This window comes from Podarcis erhardii, assembly GCF_964252035.2.
Source record: "Podarcis erhardii genome assembly, chromosome: 3".
In the NCBI taxonomy this organism is placed as follows: Eukaryota; Metazoa; Chordata; class Lepidosauria; order Squamata; family Lacertidae; genus Podarcis; species Podarcis erhardii.
The window spans coordinates 42,864,626-42,880,429 of record NC_138507.1 but is presented as its reverse complement, the minus strand read 5'-3'; the positions used below and the strand labels follow the sequence as shown (position 1 = coordinate 42,880,429).

The 15,804-nt window shown below is 42.0% G+C and overlaps 1 protein-coding gene across 2 annotated transcripts; it reads right to left on the bottom strand.

The window, feature by feature from the left end:
- Window positions 1-841: 841 nt before the first annotated feature.
- On the bottom strand, window positions 842-15,699 carry SLC35A1 (solute carrier family 35 member A1). 2 transcript variants are annotated; one of them, XM_081857373.1, is made up of 8 exons: window positions 15,556-15,699; window positions 10,222-10,399; window positions 6,904-7,063; window positions 5,258-5,410; window positions 4,408-4,474; window positions 2,944-3,120; window positions 1,571-1,705; window positions 842-1,284 (listed from the first exon to the last, which is right to left on the bottom strand). In XM_081857373.1, the coding sequence occupies exons 1-8, from the start codon at window positions 15,569-15,571 to the stop codon at window positions 1,154-1,156; spliced, it is 1,017 nt and encodes a 338-aa protein (XP_081713499.1). In that variant the 5' UTR covers window positions 15,572-15,699; the 3' UTR covers window positions 842-1,153. The 2 variants fall into 2 exon arrangements, with proteins under 2 accessions (XP_081713499.1, XP_081713500.1); XM_081857374.1 differs by lacking the exon at window positions 15,556-15,699 and adding an exon at window positions 14,988-15,109.
- Window positions 15,700-15,804: the final 105 nt, after the last annotated feature.

Here is a 15,804-nt window from a genome sequence, read left to right as displayed (position 1 = left end):
AGTTGACAAAAATGAAAAACTACATTAAGAAGCATTAAATACTGTCCCACCCCCATTAAGTTTTATTTGATGCAAGAACAAAGGGCTCAAACCCAAATGGCCTCTGCACTATCTAACTTGCACAAAAAATTATTTAGCACTCTCAGAATATTAGATGTGCAACAAAAGCATAAGTATTATACAAAATGATATTAAAAACCCAATTACAACAGAAAAAAATCCTCTTACGAGCAGCAGCTTCATTTTTTTCCTTCCTGCTTTCGCAGAGTGGATTCAGCAGATCAAAAGCTTAAAAGACATAGAATCCATTTCAGCTACTCCTATGTTCACTTCAACAATCAGATGACAGCATTCTGTTCCCACACACCCCACTTCCCCTCACAACACTCATCTTGGTTTCATTTTGGCTACAACAGCTAGCTGATTATCTGAGTAGTTCAGTATGACAATATGAAAGCCAAGGCACAAGCAGATACAGTGGTACCTCGGGTTAAGTACTTAATTCGTTCTGGAGGTCCGTTCTTAACCTGAAACTGTTCTTAACCTGAAGCACCGCTTTAGCTAATGGGGCCTCCTGCTGCTGCTGTGCCGCCAGAGCAAGATTTCTGTTCTCAGCCTGAAGCAAAGTTCTTAACCTGAAGCACTATTTCTGGGTTAGCGGAGTCTGTAACCTGAAGCATATGTAACCCGAGGTACCACTGTACTGGGATATGTTGTACTGTGTGTTTGAGAATCTGACTGAGATATTTTAAGACTGAATCAACAATTTAGTTAGTAAATGTAGCACCTTTCCTTACAAGAACACGTGAAGAGAATCCCTATTATACATGTTTCATCAAAGTGAATTCCAATGGCATTCCCCTTTATTTTATATACTATATATATATATATTTAAAAACTGCACATTCAATTTCTTCATTCTTCTTGGTGAACAGACTCTTCATAGTCCAACACGAAAAGCAGTGCTTAACAATTTAGTGAAGTTTCCATGCTCCAGTGTAATCCTTCATTTCATTAATGAGTTACTTCACGTTTAGTTCAAACAATCTTGCATTACCAGTTTAAGGCTTTTTTAAAAAAAAGAAAAAGAAGGGAACAAACACTCATGTCAAGTCTTTAGATTGTCTTTTTCTATTCTTCATGATGCAAAACATCACACACTAATAAGATTTTCTTTTGACCCTTTTGCTTCTGCTGGATGGATTTTTGTGGTGTCTTGTCGAGGCAGTCCATACAGGTATATTGAGATGCATACAAGGAGGGCACCGAGAGAGAAGGTGATGGCTAAAGGGAAAAACATAAAGCACACTGATCCAAACAGAAACTCTAGAATACTTTTTATCAGATTGCTGTGTACTTCATATTTAAATTCACCTTTAAGCTTCATCCCATCTGGCAATAATAGTAGATGCTGTCAGCTTTGAAATGTTAACCCTTGCTAATTTGTTTGTGGGCCGACAACATCAGATTATAATATTATACAATAATACAATTAGCTGACAACAGTTATTCAAGCCCGCACCAAAGGAGCGTCACCTAGGATTGTGGACAATGGCCAAAAGCAACGTACTTATCTGTAAGCCAAAGAGGAGGACCGAGGCAACGGTTGAGAGAACGATGGCAGCAGCTGCAGAAAAACCTTTCATAATGTTGTCGGTGTACTTAACAACAACTGAAGTGTAGAGACCTCCAACGCTGGAAAGGACTAGACAGCAAAAGGATATATCCCTGTTAATGAAGTGTCTGGCATCTTTTTCTTACCATATGGGTTCAAAGAAACAAATAAGAAAATACCTTTTATAGCAAAACTTTTGAAGGATGGAAGATACTGTCCATTTGGGACATGTATCACAACCTCATTAGGGGAATAAATTTGTGTTCCAGTATGGCATACCCTTGTCTCATGGGACACCTAACCTGGTATTAGTCTATACCTATTAGCTTGCACCAGCAATGCTGTTTACATCCCTACAAGACTGACCTAAATGTCATGGGACAATACCTAAGTAACAAAGTCAATGGATTTAAATGGATCTGCTCTTGAGTATGGCTATCCTTGGACATCAGCCAGCAAGATTCAACACAGCACATCTAGAGCCCATATTTGCTGGTGCTTGTCTCAAGTACGGGCCGCAAGAGAACTTTTAATTCCAGTCTGTTCAATATGGAAACATAAACAGACGATTCAGCAACATACAACAGCAGGAAGCAAGGATGGGCGAGATCAAAGTCTACACTAAGATCCAAACAAGACTTTTTTCCTATACACACTGACACTTGTACATGGCACAGCCAATCAAACCAGGAAGTGTCCAATTAATGACAGTTCCCCATGTCCAAACTGGGAAACTGTGCTTCAGAACCTTAACCATGGATTGGAGTTGGTTTAGGATCCTGGCTTGTTCCGAAGCTTGTAACTCAAGTTTTGGACTTCAGACAAAATAGGAAATGATGGTTAGCAATGTCCTGGTTTGATTTCTGCACAGGTGAGGGGTCTGCATATCAAGGAAATGTTTACATCTTGGCTTATTCTCTGAATGGAACCAGTGTGACTAACCTGCCCTACCTGACATGGCCTCCATTTATTATGCTTCCCAACGTCCCTTTGGAAAGCCAGCACAACAGTTAGTCTTAACCTTGAATACTTATTTCTCTCTAACCCAGGAAATAAGGCCTGTCTCTTCCTGTATCCCTAATCCCTTTCATGCAGTCTAGCTGATAGTCACCCCATGATTCTTAAGTTCTTGCCAATATTCAGACACCCCTGGAAAGCACATGCTTCGGAATTATTTCCTGCAGGACAGTAGACCACTGTGAATTTAATTTGCTGTGCTCAGTGATGTCTCTGCCCCATATGTTCCCCAAGCTGATCTCATATACCCCTGGCCCCAGCTTGAAGAAGAAAAAAGTAGAACTGAAGATAAAAGGCAATCGGATACTTACAGATGACAAACCAGACGTAACGGGTATAGCCATAAAAGAAGCCCTTTTCCATTACGTTAACGCCATCAGACATGTAGACACCAACCAAGGTCACTACAATCCCAGAGAGGTACAACTGAATGTTCCTGACCCATAAAGATGTATCCGAACTCTTTAGCACTTTCTCAAAATATACCCCTGGAAGGGAAGGGAAGGGAGAGATGAAACAATGTACAGCTCCTGCCATATATTAAATTTTGATTTAGGTAATTTACCGCACACCACAGAGATAAGAAACCCAGGGTCAACTTGCACCATCTTCCGACCGTACAAGTTTGTGGGAGGTGATGCTGAGGTGGGGAACAGCTACAGCAGCCCTCCCCAACCTGATGCCCTCCAACAGGTGTTGTCACCTGAGTCCCATTCGCCCTAACAGGTAGAGCTAATGTTCAGAGATGATAGGAGTTGTCTTACAAAAGAGACCTACTAGGCTGGGCAGACCTGAGCTACGACATAGGTCACATATACAATGTACAGTGGTACCTCAGGTTAAGTACTTAATTCGTTCCGGAGGTCTGTTCTTAACCTGAAAGTGTTCTTAACCTGAAGCACCACTTTAGCTAATGGGGCCACCTGCTGCTGCCACAGCACAATTTCTGTTCTCATCCTGAAGCAAAGTTCTTAACCCGAGGTACTACTTCTGGGTTAGCGGAGTCTGTAACCTGAAGCGTATGTAACCCGAGGTACCACTGTACACTTAAAGCACTCTTACACCACTCTTAACAGTTTTGGTTTCCCCCAAAGGCTCCTGGGCACTGGGTTTGTTCAGGGTGCTGGGAATTGTAGCTGCACAACAAACATCTTACAGTCCTCAGGATTCTTTTGGGAAGCAATGGCCGCTAAAGTGGTATAAAAAGGTAAAGGACCCCTGACAGTTAAGTCCAGTCACAAACGACTCTCGGGTTGCAGCGCTCATCTCGCTTTACTGGCCGAGGAAGCCAGCGTTTGTCCGCAGACAGTTTTTCTGGGTCATGTGGGCAGCATGACTAACCCGCTTCTCGTGAAACCAGAGCAACGCACGGAAACACTGTTTACCTTCCCGCCAGAGTTTGTATTTATCTACTTGCACTTTGACGTGCTTTCAAACTGCTAGGTTGGCAGGAGCTGGGACTAAACAACAGGAGCTCACCCTGTCATGGGGATTCAAACTGCTGACCTTCCGATCGTCAAGGCTCAGTGGTTTACACCACAGCGCCACCCGCATCCCAAAAGTGGTATAAGAGTGCTTTAAATGTATGGTGTGGATGTGACCCAAGACACTTCCCAGAGCTTCTCCCATGTTACCTGAGAAGGATGGGAAGGAGCTGTGCTATGGTGTTTTCTGAGCTGGCAAGGTAAAGTAAGAGGGGGCCTTCGCTGTTGGACTAGCCACAGTCACAGATAAATGCCTGCTACTTGAAGATAACTTTAACTACAAGATTTTACCTGCAAATCCTGAACATAAAACAGCAATGGCTATTGCACCGAAGCCTATCAATGGGCTCTGCTCCATCTAAAGAACAAATAAAAACAGAGGAAGTTTATTTATAGCTGCAGTCACTTCCAGAAGTCAAGCCAGATCGTTCATTTACTACAACAACAAAAGATGACTTAGGCCACCTGGCAACATCTGCCAGTGCTATGCAAGTAGCACTACAGAATTTGACTTTCAGTGTGCTCAGTTGTCTCTGGGGAAAAGAGGGTGGGAGCCAATGTAGCACAGGTGGTCATCACTCCACAGAGCTTCTCCTTCCTTTCCTCTCCTGCTAATTCAACCAGCCGCTGAGGATACCACATCTTAGCTAATTCTTGAAATGCAATGAGGACATTCGTTCATTCATTCACTTACTTACTTACTTACTTAACTTACATTTATATACTATCCTTTCTCCCAGAGGACCGTAAGGTGGTAAACAAGTGCTAAAACAGTGAAAAAACAAAATCTGAAGAACATCTTAAAAATGGTTCCAATACAGATGCGGACTGGGAAAGGTCTCAACTTGTTGAAGGCCAGAAGGCATCAAAAAGGCAACAGACAGTGCCTGTCTCATGTTCAAAGGGAGGGGCTTCCGAAAGGCAGATGCCAACACACAGAAGGCCCAATTCCTACAGTGTGGAAAGGACATCCTGATTAAGATGGAGGCTGCAGTAGAGAAACATCAGGAGGGCTGCAATTACTCCACCCCCGGAGTATACTCTTTCACAACGCCCTTAGGGTAAGATTATGCAACTTAATGCACAAGAAACTTATTTCAGAAAGCAGGTATGGAGAAAGGCTCCCAGTGATCAACTTTACCTGGACTTTTGTGGCTTGAGCTGGCTTCCACTGAACAAGCGTGACTCCACCACACAACATAAAGACTGAGAACCACTGCAGTTTGCTGAGAGAGCGGTTCAGCATCAAGACTGTACATAAAGCAGTACATGGGATCTTTAACTGATAGGTCACCTAGGAAGCCAGAAAGAAAGGGCATGTTTCATTTAGCTATGGGCAAGGTATTAGGAAAAGGGCAGAAAGACAATCTGTTTAATATCTAACCTGCTTTATTTAATAACAACAATATAACACAACCATTATAACAACAATGTAATACAATGAAACATCAGAAAGAACTTTCTGACAGTAAAAGCTGTTTGACAATGGAATGGACTCCCTTGGGAGGTTGTGGACTCTCCTTCCTTTGAGGTTTCTATTTTTTATTTTTTTTAAAAAAAATTATTGGGTTTTCACAAAATTAAAAAAGCACACTAACAAATACACAAACATAAATCATATCTTTATTAAAACTAATCTTCTTAACATTGTTAAGTGACTTCCTTGTATCCCCCTAGTTGGATTTCAATGCACATCATTTTAACGGTTTTCCAATCAAGGTTCTTGAACTCTTAATCACTTAACATCAGTCTTTCTTCCCAATTCAGTATTAAACATAATAATTCATCACATTACTTATTTAAATCCTAAGCCTAACTGGTAACTGCAAGCTTTTTCCAATTAGTTTAACTTGACGTATTTAACTAAATAATGATTAAATTTCATCCATTCTTCCTGGTACTCCTCCTCATTCTGGTCGCGGACTCTTCCGGTCAGGTCGGCTAGCTCCGAAAAGTCCATTATCTTCATCTGCCATTCTTTTCCTTTGAGGTTTCTAAGCAGAGATTGGAATCTTTAGTTGAGATTCCTGCATTGTAGAGGGTGGTGGACTAGATGACCCTTGGGGTCCCTTCCAACTCTATGATTCTATGATTTTATTATACCCATGTTCTAAGCATATTGGTTTGCATCCAACATCATTACTTGGTTCATGTAAGGAATGTTATGCTCATGGCAGGATCTTTCTTGGTGAACAATCCCCTTCCTCTCAGAAAAGAGTTACACGCACAGGATGACTTTTCCCTTCCGTGACTTGCAGCTGAAAGTGTGAACCATTTTCCACTGAAAAGATACTGCGCCTGAATTCCTATCAGACAATGTAGGAGTTCTGTTTGGGGTGTTCTGTTTGTGATAGCTGTTTCACACGCACAACCTGTTGCTTGATGTTGCAGATGCCAGTTGATGGGCACACTTGCATGAGCTCATCCATCATAGCTCAGGGATGGGGAACATTTGCCAGCCTGAGGGCCACAGCCCACTCTGGACAATGCTTCAGGGGCCACATGCCAGTGGGCATAGAAACTAATGTTAATTTCTTTCTATTGCCTGGACTATGACCGCAATAAAGATTGATTGATGGAATGCTAATTTCAGCTTTGTACTGTAGGTGTGTTTCCAGGCACATTAAAATCTCTCTCTCCCAGACAAGCACAAAGAGTGGTCAGAGTTCCAGGGCTCGTTCTAAGCAGGAAAGAACACTCACAGTGGCTACAAAGCAGGACCAATGAGGAGTGTGGCCTGGTAAGGGTTAGGGAGGCTGCATCTAGCTTCCAAACATCAACCATTACCTGGTAAACGGCTGCATCCAAATTGCTAAGAGCCAGGAAAGCCATGTTGTTCTGGATGGCATAGACAAGAGATGGAACGCTTAATTTGAGTAGCTCTTTAGGGCTGCCCAAGACATTTTCTTTTAAAGATGTCAATAGTCTACCCGGGCTTCCAGTCTCTCTGGAAAACATTTTAAAAAGAAGAAGTTCTGAGCACAAATATGACTGTAGCTGCTTGACAACAGTACAGCAGAACAAGAACAATCCTGAAAGAGCCCAACAGAGGCCTAGCCCCACAACCTCTCAGCTGCCAGGATGAGCTAGTCAACAACACCCGCTTCCTATCCTGTATCAATCTTGAGGCCCTCCAAAAAAAGAGAAAAGCAGAAGCCAACTAGAGGAAGGAGAGTTGTGCTGCGTTTCCTGGAAAGCTTAAGATCCACATTCTTCCTCCTTCCGCAAGGCAAACAAAGACTGTAACCGCCGTGACGGTGACAGAATACAAACCAGACATTCCAGTTGGCAGTGCTGAAATGAAGACAACATTTGGTTGGGTTGGTTGGTTTTAAAACTTCCTCTAAATGTTGCAGTAAGGCAGATTTTTAAAGTACTTAATTAATTAAATTTATGTATCACCCTTTACATACCATTTCAAGGCACCATAAAAACAGCAGACGCTGTGCAGCTGTCCTCTGTTGTGGACAGGTAGGGTTGCCATATTTCAAAAAGTGAGCTTTTTTTGGCAAAGTTATTGAGCTTTTTATAAAAATGAAATTTTTTATTATTGTTATAAATGAAATTTGCCAAAATCTATACTTCTGACATAGGCTGCCTTACGTCTGGATTTTCCCAGACATTTAAGTGATTTCTGCCTGGACACTGTTTATGAGGCCCAAATACTGGCTATGTCCGGGAAATTCCGGACATACAGCAACTCTACATTAGGTGAATCTCAGGATTTTTATCTTATACAGTACACCACTTTGATGGCCTAATTTTAGCCACCTGAGATGTCAGCAGTCCTGTTCCTGCTGCAAAAAGGAACAGCTTCACAAATGCATTTTATCCGCCTCCGTGATTTCGTAGTGTATGCAAAAAACAAACAAACAAACAAACAAAACAAAACAAAAACAGGGCGGGGAGGCAGAGGAACACTGTCTTTACTCCTGTGCATGTGAAATTACCCCTGTATGAGAACCAGAGATCTGGGAGAACAAAAGTAAAAGAGCCTGTACATGGCCATTGTACATACACGTATGTACAGGAAAATTGCAAAATACACAATCTCACAAAATCCAGTACAGTATGACGTGTCACCATATATTGTGAAACAGCAAGAAAGCTGTTTCTCCTTAAATCTACCTCCTGTGACGAAAATGAGGACAGCCTCTTCGTGTCAATGCTATCTCTATATTTTAAAAGTCCAAGCCATTGCTTGTGACTTGCTTGTTTAAATTATACCTGCCAGGGAAGTTGGGCTTTCCTGGGACCCAATTTCAAGAATCTATGTCATTTCTGAATTTGATAGGATAGTAATTATGTATTTGGAGTCAGCACAGCATGAAATGTCATTTTTTTTCATATGGCCCTCATAATTACAGGGTGACTAAAGTGATTATGCAGCTGAAACCAGGCCTCAGAAAAGATACTCATAACTGGTGACCTACTTTTTGCCCCTTGAGACTCAACTCTGGGATCTAGCAGTGTTAAGGAGAAGATTGCTTCACTCTGAACACAGAGAACACCCGGGATTAAACACTCCCTCATATCAGCCCCCACCGTTCTAACGTGTGCTTCTCAGCTGACTTTACAAAGGAAGCGAATGGGACACAACTGCAAGAGAAATGCTGAATTCAGAAAAAATGTTCAACCAGGGTTAGCACAAACCAGAGGTTATATCAGCCTGCAGAAATAAACTCTCTCCCAGGTTCTGTCCCATATTCTGTGGTGGACAACTTCTACCTCATTGGCCAAACTTTGCCCCCCAGGGATTCAATTTTGGCCTTAGAGGCAGTTTTCCCCAAAACCACACTCACCTGCTTGCCTCATACCTGACATGACCTGTGTTGTCAGGTGTGGGGCGGATAGAGGCACAGCTGCCAATTCATATTTGGGAGCCTTAACATGCGTTCCCAATTGTGCATTGGCAAAAGAAAAATCAGATTTTGACTCTACCACTCTTCACTTGTTGGATAAGGCTGTGCTTTACTGAGCTCCCTGCGGGGAATTCACCCACACACCCAGTGCCTGCAAAAAGCTGATGGGTGGTAAAGCCAAAGCCTCGGGCACTTTAAAGCACCATCATTGTGACATCAGGTAATTGACAGGTGGGTGGCCCCACCCACCATGACAGAACGAGACCAAGATTAGCAAACCCACTTCAGGACAGAAGTTCTACTTTGCAATTTGCAGTCTACACTTAACCATGATTTAAGTAAGCAGCGGGAAACCTGTGACCTTCCAGCTGTTGCTGGACTACAACTCCCATCAGCCTCTGCCAGAATGACCAATGGCCAGGGATTATGGGAGCTGGAGGGCCCCTTGCTGCAGAGCATGTTACTGAATAAGCTAGAGTTTCATAAACAACCTTTATAAACTCAGATTTGGGGAAATATTGAGGCTCTGAGAGACAGAGAGGCTAGAGAAATTCCTAGCCAAGGCTGCACCACTGTACCATGTTCAAAGATACAGCAAGAACAGTGACTATTACTGAAAGTGCCCAAGCATCCCACCATGAGGCTCAAGGCCAGTTCTACCATTACACAATATGAGGCAGCAGACCTGGGGTCCCATTAAAAGACAAAAAAAGAGTCAATTATTCATATGTTACCAGCATGGGGTAGAATCCATTTGAATAGTTTCTGTGTAGGCTACAAGAAGTAATAAGTGCCCTGTGATTGAGAACCCTTCAAGAACATCATAGGCATATTTGAGGGAGGACAGGTCAACATGGTTCAGAGGATTGCTTCTAATCCTTAAATGCCACCTTAGTGAGAATACAAGTTCTTCTTGAATGACTCTGAAGACTCCTGCCTACACCAACCCAGAAACCTGCCAGCCAAGCATCCATATTTAATTTACACAGACTTCTGAACTTTATCCAAAGCAATGAACTCAAGGCAGTGACACCTATTCATAAGAGAGATTAGGAAACTAAAATGTGCATGTTTTCACTTGTTTCAAAACCAATCTTTTCAAGGACTCCTCTGATACCACCTGCTCACAGAAGCCTAACACAGTCCACATGAACCATAGCAAGAAACAAAACAAGTAAAATAAAAGAATCAGAAAAAAGAGCAAATACGCCACTCCAATTTACTCATCGACATTTATACTTACTTTGCTAAAATGCCCAAACTTAGGAATAGCTTGATAACTTCTGTAATACAGACAGCTGTAGTTGAAAAGTATAAAACTGTTTCTGTTGTTCTCGTGTACCGCAAAGCTACTGTATACGTTGCAGCCACCGAGGTCATCACCGTCAAGCAGTACAACTTAAAAAGCAAGCTGACATTTTCTGAAAAACAAAAGCATCACTCTATTGGACACAAGACGTGAACCACCTTGACAACTACAGTGAAGTTATGTTTGCTGTTTGGTCCTTAGAAAACAGGTTTTAAAACAGGAGCATTCTATATTCAAAAAGCTATGGCAGGCCTGCTGCAGAAACATTACAGTTAACCATTAAAAGGATTTGCACCCTAAAACCTGCAGGTGACTTTGTTGGTGGTGCCACCACTAGGGGGTGCCTTGTTGGCACTGACTTATGATAGGGCCTTCTTGGTGGTGGTTTCCTCATTCGTGGAACACCCTCCCTGGTGAGGCACATCTGTCTCCTTCACAATTAAGTTTCAGGAGAAACTTTAAAATGTTCCTGTTTACCAAGGATGGCCAAAAGATACTGTTCGTGGCAACTCTGAAATTATTAGCTGTGAGAGTATGTTACTACTTTCAGATGTTTTTAATTGGTTTGGGATGTTTTAAACATGTTTTGTTTTATTTTTAACTGTATTGGTTTATCACTAGTGTGTTTGCCCTGGGCTCCTTTGGGACGGAGGGATATACATTTAATTAATTGTTTAATTGATAAGCATTAACCGATTGATTCATTGATTAGCATGCCAAAGTAGTCCTGCTCATCCCGTCAGAAGAGCGAATGTGGGGCCAGGGCTCAAAGGTCCTTCAAACTGGTGCAGGAGAGTGCTTTATCCTACTCCTGGCTGTCTAGATCAGAGGTTTCCAAACTTTTCATGTTGGTGGCACACTTTTTAGATATGCATCATTTTGTGACACAGTAAATTCAGTTTTATTAGCAAACTGGAGGTTAAATTAGCCCCTTTCCAGCCCTGAGAGGGGGGTGGGGAGTGTTTGCGTGACACACTGCAGCTGACACACTAACATGTCACGACACACAGTTTGGAAAGCTCTGGTCTGGATAAATGTAGGCTATTTTCAAAATGGTACCTCATCTGGTACCTATAACTCTACTTGAACCCAAAGGCCAACAGAAATAAATGAAATTATTTCCACATGCTGATTTTAGGATCAGCAAATAAGAAGCTACTAATCAAGGAACTTCAGATTCTTCATAGGAGAGATGTATAGTAGAACAGCCATCATCTAGTCTCTGGCCACCAAAAATAACATAGTTACAGTTGAATCAGACTGTTGATTAAACAATTTATCTTTATCTGTATAAACTTTTATTTCTTTATTAACTCAACAGTGAATGCCTGAATCATTACACCACATTATGATATGACTGGGAATTACTAAATCCTGTTACTCATACTATCACCTTGCCTGTGTAAACATCCCTGCAAGGGACAATTTTAGATGCACTGTTGCAATAATTTAAACTGAGTACACCCTGATAGAGATATAACTCTATTTCCTTCAGCCTAATTCGGGTGTATATCAAGCTAAATGCAAACAGCAGAATTATCTGCAAAAGATGCAGTTATCACTGTGTAGGGAAAGCAGATTCCTCTCTCATCCTAGAAACCCAGGGCCATCCAAGGAAGCTGAATGTTGGAAGCTTCGGGGCAGACAAAAGAAAGCACTTCTTCAGGCAGCACATATACAGTGGTACTTCGGGTTAAGAACTTAATTCATTCTGGAGATCCATTCTTAACCAGAAACTGTTCTTAACCTGAGGTACCTTTAGCTAATGGGGCCTCCCACTGCTGCCACACCTCCAGAGCATGATTTCTGTTCTCATCCTGAAGCAAAGTTCTTAACCCGAGGTACTATTTCTGGGTTAGCAGAGTCTGCAACTTGAAGCGTCTGTAACCCGATGGTCACCATATCAGATTGCTTTTTTAAAAAAAGAACAGGAAAATTCATGGAGGACAAACCCATCAATGGCTATTAGCTATTGTACCTCCACTGTAGAAGGCACTATTCCTCTGAATATCATACTGGGAATCGTGAGAAGAGTGCTGTCGCCCTTGGGTCCTACCTGCAGGCTTTCCATAGGCATCTGATTGGCCTCTGTGAGAACAAGATGTTGGAATAGATGGTCCATTGGCCTGATCCAACAGAGATCATCTAACATCCTTATGACAACACACACACAAAAGTGCTTGCGAAAATAAGTCTATTCGGCCCAATTTTTCAGAAACGGGAGAAAGCACGTTTCTAACACCACGATAGGCAAGCCACTTCTTGCATTACAATTTCATGTATCCCTGGATGCATTTATTTTCTAATGTGAAAACATCTGTCCTAGCATTTCAGACCGATTAATAAATACAGTGGTATCTCGGGTTAAGTACTTAATTCGTTCTGTTTTTTTTGTTTTGTTTTTTTATAAATTTTTATTAGTTTTCCAATTTTTTAAAACAGATGCAACAAAAACAAAATACATACACACACATAAAATCATATTTTCTTAACCTCATTTTCATAAACCTCCTTTCTCGGACTTCCCCATACCTTCCCCTTTTTGCATTCCTTTTTTATTTTACAATTATTCAGCAACTCTTTAAACCAATTAAATTTAAATTTGTTCTCCTTTTCAATTTCTCCCTAAATCATACAAAAATTTACCGCTGTAATTTTACATCTTCCTTTCCCTTAACATTTTAGCACTCCTCAATTTTATAATAACTCTTAAGATAAATTTTAAACTTCTTCCAATCTTCCTCCACAGTCTCTTTCTCTTGATCACGGATTCTGCCAGTCACTTCTGCCAGTCCCATAAAGTCGATCACTTTCGCTTGCCACTCCTCCAGCGTGGGTAACTCTTGTGTCTTCCAATACTTTGCTAGAAGAATCCTTGCTGCCGTGGTAGCATACAAAAAAAAAGTTTTTGTCCTTCCTCGGCACCAATTGGCCGACCATACCCAGGAGAAATGCCTCTGGTTTTTTATAAAAGGTGCATTTAAGTACTTTCTTAATCTTGTTGTAAATCATTTCCCAGAAGGCCTTAATCCTTGGGCAGGTCCACCAAAGGTTGAAGAAGGTACCTTCAGTCTCTTTACATTTCCAACATTTGTTATTGGGCAAATGATAAATCTTCGCAAGCTTGACTGGGGTCATGTACCACCTGTAAATCATTTTCATAATGTTTTCTCTTAAGGCATTACATGCCGTAAATTTAATACCTGTGGTCCATAACTGCTCCCAGTCAGCAAACATAATGTCATGACCCATATCCTGTGCCCATCTAATCATAGCTGGTTTCACTGTCTCCTCTATTGTATTCCACTTCAACAGCAAGTTATACATTCTCGATAAGTTCTTAGTATTGGGTTCTAACAGTTCTGTTTCTAGTTTTGATTTCTCCACCTGGAAACCAATTTTCCTGTCTTGTTTATAAACCTCCATTATTTGAAAATAATGGAGCCAATCTCTTACCTTGGACTTTATTTTCTCCAAACTTTGTAATTTAAGTTCACCACCTTCTTGTTCTAAGATTTCAGAATATTTTGGCCAATTAGTTCTCATATTAATTTTCTTTATCTCCTTGGCCTCCATTGGTGAAAGCCACCTGGGAGTTTTATTTTCCAATAGATCCTTATATCAAGTCCAAACATTATACAGTGCTTTCCTGACAATATGATTTTTAAAACCCTTATATACTTTAACCTTGTCATACCAAATATATGCATGCCAACCGAAGCTGTTATCGAATCCTTCCAAGTCTAAAATGTCTGCATTTTCAAGAAGTAGCCAGTCTTTTAACCAGCAGAAAGCTGCCGATTCATAGTACAGTCTTAAGTCCGGCAGGGCAAACCCCCCTCTTTCTTTAGAATCAGTAAGTATCTTAAACTTTATTCTGGGCTTTTTGCCCTGCCAGACAAATTTAGATATATCTTTCTGCCACTTCTTAAAGCAGTCCAGTTTGTCAACAATTTGTAATGTCTGAAACAAAAATAGCATTCTAGGCAATACATTCATTTTAATCACTGCAATTCGACCTAACAAGGAAAGCTTCAGGTTCGACCATATTTCTAGATCTTTCTTTATCTCTGTCCAGCACTTATCATAATTGTCTTTAAATAAGTTTACATTCTTAGATGTCATGTTAATCCCCAGGTATTTTACTCTCTTTGCCACTGTTAATCCAGTTTCCTCTTGGAATCTCTCTCTTTCAACATTTGTTAATTTTTTTCCCAGTACCTTGGTTTTTTGTTTATTCAGTTTAAATCCTGCGACCCGACCAAATATTTGGATTAATTCTAAAACTCTTTTGGTACTAGTGTCTGGCTCTTGCAAAGTCAAAACTAAGTCATCTGCAAAGGCCTTCAGTTTGTAATGTCTAGCTCCGACCTAAGTACTTAATTCGTTCTGGAAGTCAGTTCTTAACCTGAAACTGTTCTTTACCTGAAGCACCACTTTAGCTAATGGGACCGCCTCCTGCTGCTGCCGCGCCACCGGAGCACGATTTTTGTTCTCATCCTGAAGCAAAGTTCTTAACCTGAAGCACTATTTCTGGGTTAGCGGAGGCTGTAACCTGAAGCGTATGTAACCTGAAGCGTATGTAACCTGAGGTACCACTGTACACATGGATCTAGAGGAAGAGCTTGCCTTCTGGACCAGGGTCCAGAACAGCCATTACAATACGTTGCCAAGTGAATGACACAAGAGCATCATCGTACACCGTTTGCAGGAGAAGATGATGCCAGACGCGGCTGTTTAAAGGTTTCCAAGTCTTTGTTCACAGACAAAGTCAGCAATTATTTCCATGCTGGAAGGGAGGTTCAAGGGGGGCTATTCTTTCGCCTAAGCAACCTGAAGGAGAGGGAATGGGGAGCGGAAACTCGTTATAATTAACATTTGGGGTTCAGCCCCCCCTCCCCAAATCCTGGCGAGACCCCGACCTGCCATGTCTTTAAAGAGGAGCAGGAAGGGGAGGGAGCATTATCTTCCATCGAGGGACCTTCTACTATTTCGCCTGCTTGACACAAGAGCAGAGAGAGACGCTGAGCGACAGCCGCTTCCCAGCAGAGCTGCCAGGCAGCCGGGCCGGTTTTGTTACCCCCGGAGCCAGCCACCTCCGCGCTCGCCTTTTCAGGCAGAAGGTCTCCAAACTGCCCCCCGCCCCACTTCACATCCCCCCCCCCGCCTTCCAAGTAACTGGACGACGCCTGGCTATTTGCTTCAGTAGAACGGACTGTTCCATTTACGCATAACGGGGAAAGCGGCGGCAGGCTGCTTCTCACTCACCTTTCGGAGGCGCCATGGTATCCAAAAGGAATCCGTCTCGGCAAGCGCTCAAGCCCGCCCCGCCAAGCCTCCCAGCATACCAGAGAGAGCAACCGTCGGAAGGCTAGAGCGGACTAGCCGCTCTATGGTTGAAGCGCAGGATGCGTTGTTACTTCCGCCGGAAGCCAAGGGAATGTACGCGTAGCCTGCCCCGGTTTGAAACGTTACATGAGTTCATAGTGGATACTTTCACGTATATAGCACGTTACT